This window comes from Ostrea edulis, chromosome 9 (assembly GCF_947568905.1).
Source record: "Ostrea edulis chromosome 9, xbOstEdul1.1, whole genome shotgun sequence".
NCBI classification, from domain to species: Eukaryota; Metazoa; Mollusca; class Bivalvia; order Ostreida; family Ostreidae; genus Ostrea; species Ostrea edulis.
In genome coordinates, this window is record NC_079172.1 from 73,833,625 (window position 1) to 73,847,827 (window position 14,203).

The window sequence follows — 14,203 nt, forward strand, 5'->3', positions numbered from 1 at the left end:
GCACTCTTCAAATTAGAGGCGCGTTTAGTAGGGTCCCTTGGGACGTGATGGCGGCAAACTCTGTTCTGTAGATTATTACAGTTTACAGTGCATCGATTTTGGGAATATTTTGAAACCAATAGGTATTCCGTTTTCTAATAAAAATAGGCAAACCTTAGTTGATTTATACGAGGGTACCGATGCGTTATATTTATCAGTCAGTGTGATGGTGATATAGAGGCCCTCCGGGCGCTGGCTCCATTAGAAGACGAACGATTCGTGGAAAAACATATACATACCCATTTCATTGGACTCCCAATCTTTCCAACATTCCTGCCATAGATGCCTTTGATTGTTGATGTGACATCGTTTCTTCAGAACTACTGTGATACAATGTCGCACAGGCATTACCGCGTCATTGACTAATATGTTGACGGTGCTACCGTTTGAACGAGGGCAGCTTCATATATGTACATATTTTGTAATGTTCATGCTTTGATCAGGTTCAATTTAAACAATATCTATTTGCAAAATACTCATTACATGAATATTCTCCCAGGGTTTTATATTAAAAATCATTAAAACATGTATACATGAATGTGATTTAAATATTTTTATGCTATATATACATTTTATTTCTACTGCCTTCACTGTGACTTGCTTAAACTTTGATTGCACGACCTGTTCTGAACTGTATGTTCTCAGCCTTACTTCCTTTTTTTCTACTCTCAATCTTTTCAAGTTACTAATTGTATGATAAAAATGCCCAAACCTTTCAAGTTTGTAAAACTATGTTTAAGGTGGATCAATCCTCATGTGACTTATCAATAATAATGGTCAAAAATGCAAAAACTGTATTAATTTCCATTCAATATAGTTAAATTTAAACAATAACCAAAGAAAATGTGTATGTTACCACATTTTTAAAGATGTCAGACATAAAAAACCGGAAGTATATATTAACATCAGAAAATCACACATTTTCGTTGTACAGAATAATTAAAATAGATAAAAACTTGTTGAAATGACAAATTTTAAATGTCAACAGTTTAAAAAAAAACTTGTTAATTCATAAATATGTATAAATTAATTGTGGATATTAGGGAAATCATGCATAATAGACATGCTGTAGAAGAAATACCAACATAGGAGTTATTGCCCTTGACATTTTTTTAATTATAAAGAATTGATTATCTATAGAAAATATACACTTTTTCAATATCAATAGTTTACCAAATTTTTTATTTTATGCAGTGAATAAAATTCCTCTGAAGATATATTTCTATCATGCGCAAAGTTTAATTTGATAAAGATTTTTGCAAAACCTATGACATCACACAGGGATTGATTAACCTTAAACAGCACTGTCTTTGAACACAAAACGCATTTCAATATATCATGAAAATTTTAAAATAAATTGGTAAATTCAACTATTTGGCATGTATATGCCCCCCCCCCCCCTCCCTGCGAACCTATCTAATTAGAAAAATGAAATTCATATGATAATCCCCTTGTAGCAATGGTATGTTCCAAAAGAGAAAATTAGAACAAGAGTTTTATAATATTGTACATAATCCTAGTTGTAACACAATGAAGAAATATTTCAGCATTCACATATAGTCATTGAATAAAATTGCAACATCTTTGATTTCAGCCCCTCTCCTGGAATGCTGTTGTAGTGATGATACATTAATTAAGATCAATTTACAAAACTAGAATTAAGGATTTTTCAGTCATTAATTTATTTAGCAAGTGGCATGGGGTTGGTTATCATGAGGGAGGGGGGGTGGGGGGGGGGGGGGGTTTGTCATCGTGGTTTGCATTACCGGACATGTTAAAAGGAAATGGATTGAAGCACTTGTTATTTTTAGTCGCGGGGAAAAAACCAAAGATTTTAAAAAAAATGTCTTCAATCCGATCGATTTTTGGTAATTTTTTAAATAGCACTAATTCAGTACCTGTGATCCCTCACATATTCTAACAATTTTTAATAAGTTAGTCTCCCCCCCCCCCCCCCCCCCCCCCCCCCTTTTTTTTTTTGGTTAGAATAATAAATTCCTAGTATTGAGAATTTAGTATTTTAATCGATTACGTATGCCTAATGTTCACGTAATAATAATGTCCCGGTAGTATGACTTTTAACAACGCCACTGTCTGCCTTATTATGACGTACGTCAAAACGTAGACATAACATCACACATCATCTTAGCCTGCCTTTCATAAACATTGCACTCCGTTAAACATTTCGCCTAATGGTGCACTAAATTTTGGAGCTAGGAGGCCACAAGATTAGGATGATATTCCGCTTAAGTTCACAATCATATTCCAAGGTGTGACTTGGCGAGATCTCAGCCATTTTTGACAAGGGACTTCTGGGATTGTCATCAAAAATTTTTCCTTTTTAGAGGTTGAGATTTAGATCGGATTATTTCCCGCGCTCTAGTCATTAGAGCTCACAGTACGAGCCAGCGCTCGCTACTAGAATGTTTGTCACGAAAACATCGCGAGATTTGTACTGTTTTCATTTTTTAAAATATTTTTGTGGTGGGTCTGGTTAGGTTTTTTTTTAATTAGATGGGTCATTGTAAAATGAGTTATATTAATTTGATGGGTCATGGGGCAATTTTTTATTTATTTGATGGGTGCTTGGTATATACAAAAGGTGCCTCCCTACCCCCCCCCCCCCCCCCCCCCCCCCCCCCCCCCCCCCCCCCCCCCCCCATGTATTTATTTCTGGAATAGCCCTTACAAATATTTCTTGTTTATGAAGTGATCTAGGTTTAATTTTGCTTGTTCTCAGCATTTAAAGTATTTGATGGCCTGCAAAGCAAAATTAATTGAAATATACATCTGCAGTCACTGGATGACCATGTCAATTTCATTGATTCCACAGTGGACTCAGAAGAGATGGAAGGTCAAAAACATTAATGCTTTGTTCAAACAATTTAATTAACTCTAAATCAGGATAGGCATTATCAGAGTTCCACTGTAAAACATGGATACTATAAACTCGCGTATAACAAAATACAGCATACAATGAGTTCCTTGGATTTCCCCAATAAAAATTAAAAAGCATTGGTAGAATGGATTAGAAATCAGCATTTTGGTGCAACATCTTTACTGTATACTTCTAAGATGATCGGGTTCACAAATGGCTTAGATTTGTGAATGATTATTGCTGTGCGATATTACTGGTTAACCGGTGAATCCCGATTCCGTTGTTGGCAATACATATCGCGATATAATTTTGTAAATACCAGTTCGGGTGCAATATTCTATAGATTCCTTAAATAAGTTACCTGCCCCTGATTTAAAGTTTAAAAATGGCAGCGAATTAAACTGATCGTGAATGCCTGAATGAAAGAGCAAAGGCTCCAATAGCATGTATCACTTCAAACTAAAGAAAGAAAACGAAATAGTTGTAACAGATATAGCTGTATAAAAAGGTGAAGATAAAGAACAGTGATCAATCTCAGAACTCCTATAAGGAATGTACAGAATAAAGAGTTGGGCAAACACGGACTTGTATGTGATTATTGTAACAAAATCGGTGGCACTCAAGCCAGTCACATGCGGAGGCACCACTGCAATGTTATCATCAATTCGAGCCAAAATATTATTTTGAAAATAAACTGGATCGTGTAAGGTTGTATCGACTTCTCCCCCTCCCCCGGATCATGTTTTACTTTGTAAATGATTAGTGGTGGATTTGAATTGAAATATCCTAGCAAGGGCCCAAGAGCTTCAGCATTAACTGAACAGATAGTCTAAAAATCTATTAACTTGAACCATTTTTTGATTCACCTATTCATTTGTCAATGTTTAGTTATATTATTTCAAGTAGAATGAAAGAAATATCAGAAGATAACTTTTTTTCTTTTATTTCATAAAGATTGTTATAATATTGTGATATAATTGCAATTCAAAATTTAATATTGCAATATATCGCAATACGATTTTTGGGTCGCAATACCCAGCACTATGAATAATCATCATGTTATTAACTATTGTAATTGTTGTCTATTATAGATTTAACATTGTCTGTTGGGGGGCCTCCGTGGCCGAGTGGTGAGAGCATCACGCTCAAAATCACACGGCCTCTCACCTCTGTCAGCGCGGGTTCGAATCCCGCTCGCGCTGGTAAGTGAGAAAGTTTCCCTGTTTACTTTCGGAAGGTCAGTGGTCTCTTCCCAGGTACATTGGGTTCTCTCTTCCACCAATAAAAACTGGGCGCCGCCATATAACTGAAAAATTGTTGAGTGTGGCGGAAAACATCAATCGGTCAATGAATTCCACCATTGTTTGTTGTAGATTTAGGATTTATACTCGGGATCCCAATAAGGACAGCTCTGAAGACTCAGGGCAAACTTGACCAAGCCATATCCTCTGCCAACAGTCTAGCCTCAAGTGAGTATGAGTGTTGTAGATATTGTAAATCAGCTACAGTGTTTTCTTCCTACCCATTGGTACCCATTCAATTGGCAAAAATATCGTCAAAATCGAACAAATTGAGAATTTTCTACCAATGTTTCGGTAAATGATTCCAACTAAAAGAAAAGGAAAATAAAGAACAAAACAAGAAGTTTTCATCTCTTTACAAACTTTTTTTACAGTAATATTTGCTGTTGTGAGACATGAGGAAACGTTGTAGGCTCGTTGTAGAATTGTTGTAGCTCTACAACACGTGCTATGATCTGTACTTTTGATTTAATACCAGAAGTGAACATTTTAGTTAACTTGTACAATGTTTCAGACTAAGTCAATTACGATATCAGTGGTCTATTTTTCGGCAAGTGAATTGGGAATTTTTAGTCTCAAAATTGGGAAAAATCTACGGTCTTTAGCATTTGGAATGGTACTGTTTATTGGTACCAGTTATATAAGAAGAAAAAAACTGCTGAGCTACATTGATGGTGCCCAGTTATGGAGATATTGTAAATGACAGCTGATGACAATGTCCAGTTTGTTATGGAGATATTGTAATTCAGATAATGTAATTGACAGCTGATGACAATGTCCAGTTATAGATATTGTAATTGACCGCTGATGATAATGTCCAGTTATAGATATTGTAATTGACAGCTGATGACAATGTCCAGTTTGTTATAGATATTGTAAATGACCGCTGATGACAATGTCCAGTTTGTTATAGATAGTATAATTCAGCTGATGACAATGTCCAGTTTGTTATAGATAGTATAATTCAGCTGATGAATATCAGATGTGTAACTAACATGATACTACATTGTGGTGATACATTAGTATGAAATCACAGAATACAATCACTGAAATTCCAGTAGTAGCTTGTATAATAGGATACCTACCATTCAATCATGTCTGAAACAAAGTCTGTAATGAATTTACGACATAAGGTCAGTCCATTCTGAGACCAAAATAATCATTAAAGTATTGGCAATTTTTCTGTACAGGAACAAACCAGATAGCATCTGCATTGACAACATTAAACACAACATTGGAAGATGTGAAGGTCAAGGCCAATATCCTGAGCTCTAACCTTACTACCCTGAAGTCAGACATAGACACGGCTCTGACTGCTGCAGGATGTCCTGGTACGTCAGGGTGCCCGGATACGTCTAATGTCGCCATAGGATTCAATACAAATGACGTGAGTGCATAGTCATTTAGCAGTCTTAACTTTTTTATTTCAATTTTTCTCTCAAAATATTTTTTTCTTTGTAAATAACAGATTGAAGTCCTGTTTATTTTTAAGATTTCTCTATTTTTTATGGGATTGTAAATCAAGATATACTTTACAGATTGAGATTGACCTTAAATGCTCTGTAACTGTCAATAAGGCCACTGTATACAATGCTAAAGTTAGCTCTAGTCTCTTTACATTGATTTCATCTGTTGTATTTCAGTCTGTATAGATTGACTTCATCTGTTGTATTTCAGTCTGTATAGATTGATTTCATCTGTTGTATTTCAGTCTGTATAGACTGATTTCATCTGTTGTATTTCAGTCTGTATAGACTGATTTCATCTGTTGTATTTCAGTCTCTGTAGACTGATTTCATCTGTTGTATTTCAGTCTGTATAGATTGACTTCATCTGTTGTGTTTCAGTGTCTGTAGACTGATTTCATCTGTTGTATTTCAGTCTGTATAGACTGATTTCATCTGTTGTATTTCAGTCTGTATAGACTGATTTCATCTGTTGTATTTCAGTCTGTATAGACTGATTTCATCTGTTGTATTTCAGTCTGTATAGATTGATTTCATCTGTTGTATTTCAGTCTGTATAGATTGACTTCATCTGTTGTATTTCAGTGTCTGTAGACTGATTTCATCTGTTGTATTTCAGTCTGTATAGACTGATTTCATCTGTTGTATTTCAATCTGTATAGACTGATTTCATCTGTTGTATTTCAGTCTGTATAGATTGATTTCATCTGTTGTATTTCAGTCTGTATAGATTGACTTCATCTGTTGTATTTCAGTGTCTGTAGACTGATTTCATCTGTTGTATTTCAGTCTGTATAGACTGATTTCATCTGTTGTATTTCAGTCTGTATAGATTGATTTCATCTGTTGTATTTCAGTGTCTGTATAGACTGATTTCATCTGTTGTATTTCAGTCTGTATAGATTGATTTCATCTGTTGTATTTCAGTGTCTGTATAGACTGATTTCATCTGTTGTATTTCAGTCTGTATAGATTGATTTCATCTGTTGTATTTCAGTGTCTGTATAGACTGATTTCATCTGTTGTATTTCAGTCTGTATAGATTGATTTCATCTGTTGTATTTCAGTCTCTGTAGACTGATTTCATCTGTTGTATTTCAGTCTGTATAGATTGATTTCATCTGTTGTATTTCAGTGTCTGTATAGACTGATTTCATCTGTTGTATTTCAGTCTGTATAGATTGATTTCATCAGTTGTATTTCAGTCTGTATATATTTATTTCATCTGTTGTATTTCAGTCTGTATAGACTGATTTCATCTGTTGTATTTCAGTGTCTGTATAGACTGATTTCATCTGTTGTATTTCAGTCTGTATAGATTGATTTCATCTGTTGTATTTCAGTCTGTATAGATTGATTTCATCTGTTGTATTTCAGTGTCTGTATAGATTGATTTCATCTGTTGTATTTCAGTCTGTATAGATTGATTTCATCTGTTGTATTTCAGTCTGTATAGATTGATTTCATCTGTTGTATTTCAGTGTCTGTAGACTGATTTCATCTGTTGTATTTCAGTCTGTATAGATTGATTTCATCTGTTGTATTTCAGTCTGTATAGACTGATTTCATCTGTTGTATTTCAGTGTCTGTAGACTGATTTCATCTGTTGTATTTCAGTCTGTATAGATTGATTTCATCTGTTGTATTTCAGTCTGTATAGACTGATTTCATCTGTTGTATTTCAGTGTCTGTAGACTGATTTCATCTGTTGTATTTCAGTCTGTATAGATTGATTTCATCTGTTGTATTTCAGTCTGTATAGACTGATTTCATCTGTTGTATTTCAGTGTCTGTAGACTGATTTCATCTGTTATATTTCAGTCTGTATAGATTGATTTCATCTGTTATATTTCAGTCTGTATAGATTGATTTCATCTGTTGTATTTTAGTCTGTATAGATTGATTTCATCTGTTGTATTTCAGTCTGTATAGATTGATTTCATCTGTTGTATTTTAGTCTGTATAGATTGATTTCATCTGTTGTATTTCAGTCTGTAGATTGACTTCATCTGTTGTATTTCAGTCTGTATAGATTGATTTCATCTGTTGTATTTCAGTGTCTGTATAGATTGATTTCATCTGTTGTATTTCAGTCTGTATAGATTGATTTCATCTGTTGTATTTCAGTCTGTATAGATTGATTTCATTTGTTGTATTTCAGTCTGTATAGATTGACTTCATCTGTTGTATTTCAGTCTGTATAGATTGATTTCATCTGTTGTATTTTAGTCTGTATAGACTGATTTCATCTGTTGTATTTCAGTCTGTATAGATTGATTTCATCTGTTGTATTTCAGTCTGTATAGATTGATTTCATCTGTTGTATTTCAGTCTGTATAGATTGATTTCATCTGTTGTATTTCAGTGTCTGTATAAATTGATTTCATCTGTTGTATTTCAGTCTGTAGACTGATTTCATCTGTTGTATTTCAGTCTGTATAGATTGATTTCATCTGTTATATTTCAGTCTGTATAGATTGATTTCATCTGTTGTATTTCAGTCTGTATATATTGATTTCATCTGTTGTATTTCAGTCTCTGTAGACTGATTTCATCTGTTGTATTTCAGTGTCTGTAGACTGATTTCATCTGTTGTATTTCAGTCTGTTGATTGATTTCATCTGTTGTATTTCAGTCTGTATAGACTGATTTCATCTGTTGTATTTCAGTCTGTATAGATTGATTTCATCTGTTGTATTTCAGTCTGTATAGATTGATTTCATCTGTTGTATTTCAGTCTGTATAGACTGATTTCATCTGTTGTATTTCAGTCTGTATAGATTGATTTCATCTGTTGTATTTCAGTCTGTATAGATTGATTTCAATTGTTGTATTTCAGTCTGTATAGACTGATTTCATCTGTTGTATTTCAGTCTGTATAGATTGATTTCATCTGTTGTATTTCAGTGTCTGTAGACTGATTTCATCTGTTGTATTTCAGTCTGTATAGATTGATTTCATCTGTTGTATTTCAGTCTGTATAGATTGATTTCATCTGTTGTATTTCAGTCTGTATAGACTGATTTCATCTGTTGTATTTCAGTCTGTATAGATTGATTTCATCTGTTGTATTTCAGTCTGTATAGATTGATTTCAATTGTTGTATTTCAGTCTGTATAGACTGATTTCATCTGTTGTATTTCAGTCTGTATAGATTGATTTCATCTGTTGTATTTCAGTCTGTATAGATTGATTTCATCTGTTGTATTTCAGTGTCTGTAGACTGATTTCATCTGTTGTATTTCAGTCTGTATAGATTGATTTCATCTGTTGTATTTCAGTCTGTATAGATTGATTTCATCTGTTGTATTTCAGTCTGTATAGATTGATTTCATCTGTTGTATTTCAGTCTGTATAGATTGATTTCATCTGTTGTATTTCAGTCTGTATAGATTGATTTCAATTGTTGTATTTCAGTCTGTATAGACTGATTTCATCTGTTGTATTTCAGTCTGTATAGATTGATTTCATCTGTTGTATTTCAGTGTCTGTAGACTGATTTCATCTGTTGTATTTCAGTCTGTATAGATTGATTTCATCTGTTGTATTTCAGTCTGTATAGATTGATTTCATCTGTTGTATTTCAGTCTGTATAGACTGATTTCATCTGTTGTATTTCAGTCTGTATAGATTGATTTCATCTGTTGTATTTCAGTCTGTATAGATTGATTTCAATTGTTGTATTTCAGTCTGTATAGACTGATTTCATCTGTTGTATTTCAGTCTGTATAGATTGATTTCATCTGTTGTATTTCAGTGTCTGTAGACTGATTTCATCTGTTGTATTTCAGTCTGTATAGATTGATTTCATCTGTTGTATTTCAGTCTGTATAGATTGATTTCATCTGTTGTATTTCAGTCTGTATAGATTGATTTCATCTGTTGTATTTCAGTCTGTATAGATTGATTTCATCTGTTGTATTTCAGTCTTTGTAGACTGATTTCATCTGTTGTAATCCAGTCTGTATGGAATTGTTTAATTTTTGTATTCCAGACTAGGATTGATTTAATCTTTTATATTCCAGTTTCCGGATATCAGTGGTCCATTATCTTCTATATCGTCAGTGGAAAGCCAGAACCTGACTGCCATTATTATACAGGTGAGGGCAAGTCATGTAGAATGTCATTCTGTTGTAGAAAATCAGCATCAAACTTTGACAGGCAGTTCATATTGTGAATGTATTGACGACTGATCTTTAGTCAGCAGCATAAATGCTGCATAGCATAAATAGCATTAGATTTAGAATCATCTCAGAATCACTTAGAGTTATTCAAAACGTGCATGCAGACGGGCTAGTATCTCTCACACTACGTAATTGACTGAATTAGATAATATGTCAGTTATTCTGAGGCGGGAAAACGAGGTTTAGAGCACTTTGGATTTATCAATAGTTAAAAAAACAGAAGCCTCAGCCTTGTACATGTAACAAAGAAATTCAAGAATCACACGGGGAAAGTTCTGCATCAAAAGATGGCGTAGCAATGTCTAAAGAGAAATGCAAAAGTAAAGGAAGAACCCCAGTCCTGAAATGGCGGAGGAAATTTTCGTGATGGCAAAATGTTTTGCAGAATTTGTGAGGCCAATAAGCCAGCAACGTCCACAATTTCTAGACATCCATTGTCCTATTTCGCCACGACCGAGTGTACATCTTTCAAACGTGGAAATGTGACTATTCACGGTAACAGTAAGAGACGTGTCGTTGTCCGTGACTGCATTATTAGCAGTAAGTCGAGCGGGGCAACAGATAACTACCACCAAATAAATCCCTACCCAAATTATTTACTCTAAATATTGCAACCCGGCCAATTGAGTCTTTGACCCATTTTCTATAATAAGTTGTAATTGACAGAATCAGGTAATATGTCAGTTATTCTGAGGTACTGTCATTTTCTATAATAAGTTGTAATTGACAGAATCAGGTAATATGTCAGTTATTCTGAGGTACTGTCATTTTCTATAATAAGTTGTAATTGACAGAATCAGGTAATATGTCAGTTATTCTGAGGTACTGTCATTTTCTATAATAAGTTGTAATTGACTGAATTAGATAATATGTCAGTTATTCTGAGGTACTGTAATTAGCCGAGTTGCAACAAAGTTGAACTCTGCTATTGGTTGGGGGGGGGGGGGGGGGTCGTTTCCGGATGATAACTTGAAAAGTTTACAATCTAATCACTTGAAACTTTGATATATTGTTGGGTACCAGGTAAGGAAAACCCTTTTTAATTTTGGAGAAAATGGTCCAAGGTCACAGTGACCGAAAACAAAATGAAAATTTCAGAAAAATTTGGTTTCCTGATGATAACTCAGAAAGTTTAAATCCGAATCAAATGAAACTTTGATATATTGTTGGGTACCAGGTAAGGAAGACCCCAATAAATTTTGGAGAAAAATGGTTTAAGGTCAAGGTCACAGTGACCAAATATAGAATGAAAATTTCAGAAATATTTTGTTTCCGGATGATAACTCAGATAGTTTAAATCCGAATCAAATGATACTTAAATATATTGCTATGTACCAGGTAAGGAAGACCCCTATTGATTTTGGAGAAAAAAGGTCAAGGTCACGGTGACCGAAAATAGATTTAAAATTCAAAAAAAAAATTTGGTTTCAGGAGGATAACTCGAAAAAATTTAATTTGAATCAAATGAAACTTGGATATATTGTTGGATACCAGCAAAGCAAGGCCCCTATTGATTTTTAAGGGAAAAAGGTCAAGGTCACAGTGACCGAAAATAGATTGAAAACTTTAGACAAATATGGTTTCTGGACAGTAACTCGAAAAGTTTAAAACTGAAATTAGTTCTTCACAATTATAAATATGCCACATCATTCCTGACTTGACAATGTATCCCAAGCAACTCGGCTCATGCACCCCTGGGTGCAGGGTGCATATATTAATTTTTTTCTATAATAAGTTGATATTTTTTCCTGCTAGGTTGCTAGCCTTGCCCGATATACTAGATCGATCTAAGGCATACGTTTTTGTTTTTAGCTCACCTGGGCTGAAAGCTCAAGTGAGCTTTTCCGATCGCCTGTTGTTCGTTGTCTGTTTGTAAACTTTTTACATTTTTGACTTCTCCAGAACCATTGGGCCATTTTCAACCAAACTTGGCCAAAAGCATCCTTAGGTAAAGGGCTTTCAAGTTTATTCAAATGAAGGGCCATGTCCCTTTCAAAGGGGAGATAATCACAAAAATAGGAAGGGGTCATTTAAAAATCTTCTCAAGAACCACTGAGCCAGAAAAGCTGATATTTATATGAAAGCTTCCTGACATAGTGCAGATTTAAGTTTGTTAAAATCATGGCACACAGGGATAGGATGGGGCCACAAGGGGAGGGGGGGGGGGTCAAAGAATTGCATACATATATATATAGGGAAAATCTTTAAAAATCTTCTCAAAAGCTACTGGGCCAAGAAAGTGGAAATTTACATGAAAGCTTCCTAACATAGTTTAAATTAAAGTTTGTTAAAACCATGGCCCCACAAGGATAGGATGGGGCCACAGTAAGGGATCAAAGTTTTACATACAAATATATAGGAAAAATCTTCTCAAAAACTACTGGACAAGGAAAGTTGAAATTTATATGAAGGCTTCCTGACATAGTGCAGATTCAAGTTTGTTAAAATCATGGCCCCTGGGGGTAACTTAGATCAGGCGACAATAGGGGATCAATTTTTACATACAAATATATAGGGAAGATCATTAAAAATCTTCTGAAAAATCATTGGGCCAGAAAAGTTTTTGTTCACATGAAAACTTCCTGACATAGTCCAGATTCAATTTTGAAAAAAATCATGGCCCCCGGGAGTAGGTTGGGGTCACAATAGGGATCAAAGTTTTACATGCGAATATATAGGGAAAATCTTTAAACATGAGCCAATGTGACTCAGGTGAGCGATGTGGCCCATGGGCCTCTTGTTTTCAAATGCAATTGAAGTCAATGGTTTAGAAGGATTATGGTGATCTTGGAATGATTCTGTTTAGAGACGTATTAAAGACAGTGCTGTTAGAATTGTAAATTTAACTACTTCAGACGGTGATGCCTCAGTAGTTCAAACCGGAAATATCTTTTTGCAGGCCCAGTCAGAAATTGACAACATTCCAGAGAGAGTGACCAATGAGACAGTGACCACAGTGTCAGGTAAATTAGATCGTGAAATCGTGGACCGCAAGATTTTCTTACAGTTGCAAACATCAATGCAATTTCATTGAGATATGTAAAGTAATTATAAAATGTTACAAAAATAAACTAGGTCCAACAACAAGCATTTCTAACTCTAAGATGTCAACATTCTATAATTTATTTTCCATCTTGTAATAGTCAGAAACAAAAGTTGATCTTCCCAAAACTTATTCCATTTCTTGAATATAATGCCACAATACTGATGATTTTAAAGGGTGTTCCTTGAAAATTGTCAACATTTTAGTCTTCTAAATAGAAATCATGGGCCACATATAATGCCTCAATCAAATCTGCAACATTAGAATTATCTTGTTTATTTCATCATGATTGATGTAGATATCCCATGCTTCCTGAAGCCTGACAGCTGTTGTCCTACCTAATTACATCATAAATTCACAATTTACAGCTTGATTGATATTGCCTATCCAACGTTTTTGTTATTAATTATTATGTAGTTTTAGATTTGAAGTCAGATTCCAGACAAAAGTAGACTTAATTCATGTACCGATTATTAGCTTTAAATTTCAGTCCTATTCAGAGACAAATTAGGCTATTTGTGACCCAGTAGTCTTAAATTACAGGCATATTCAGAGACAAATTAGGCTATTTGTGACCCAGTAGTCTTAAATTACAGGCATATTCAGAGACAAATTAAGCTATTTGTGACCCAGTAGTCTTAAATTACAGGCATATTCAGAGACAAATTAGGCTATTTGTGACCCAGTAGTCTTAAATTACAGGCATATTCAGGGCCATTAGACTTATTATTAGGGAGCCAGTAGTTAATATTACAGATGGTTTGGGACGTTACCAAATCAAACAGTGTGTGAACCAGTGGCTTTAGATTATCGTCAGATTTAGAGCCCAATTAGGCTATGTGTGAACCATTCCACTCTCATTTAAGGACCAAATTAGACTATTCTTGAACCATTAGTTTTAGATTATTGTCGGGTTTAGAGTCAGATTAGACTAATTGTGAACCTTGCTCTTTGTGGACACCTGCCAGTTTTCAGTTTTCCTGAACACTCCGTTGATCGCTTTATATTGTGCATGATACAGAATCATATTTTACAGACTCTGTCTTATACAATCATATTTTACAGACTCTGTCCTATACAATCATATTTTACAGACTCAATCCTATACAATCATATTTTACTGACTCAGTCCTATACAATCATGTTTTACAGACTCTGTCTTATACAATCATATTTTACAGACTCAGTCCTATACAATCATATTTTACAGACTCTGTCTTATACAATCATATTTTACAGACTCTGTCTTATACAATCATATTTTACAGACTCTGTCTTATACAATCATATTT

General features: G+C 34.3%; 1 protein-coding gene across 4 annotated transcripts in view; it reads left to right on the top strand.

Moving 5' to 3' along the window:
* The window catches only part of LOC125659344 (prominin-1-like), a 92,397-nt gene that overhangs the window by 34,411 nt on the left and 43,783 nt on the right, over positions 1-14,203 (top strand). For all 4 annotated transcript variants that reach the window (XM_048890996.2, XM_048890998.2, XM_048890997.2 and 1 more), the window contains exons 7-10: positions 4,291-4,386; positions 5,409-5,605; positions 9,710-9,784; positions 12,768-12,831. In XM_048890996.2, the coding sequence (XP_048746953.2) occupies positions 4,291-4,386; positions 5,409-5,605; positions 9,710-9,784; positions 12,768-12,831 (432 nt within the window). The remainder of the gene's footprint in view (positions 1-4,290; positions 4,387-5,408; positions 5,606-9,709; positions 9,785-12,767; positions 12,832-14,203) is intronic.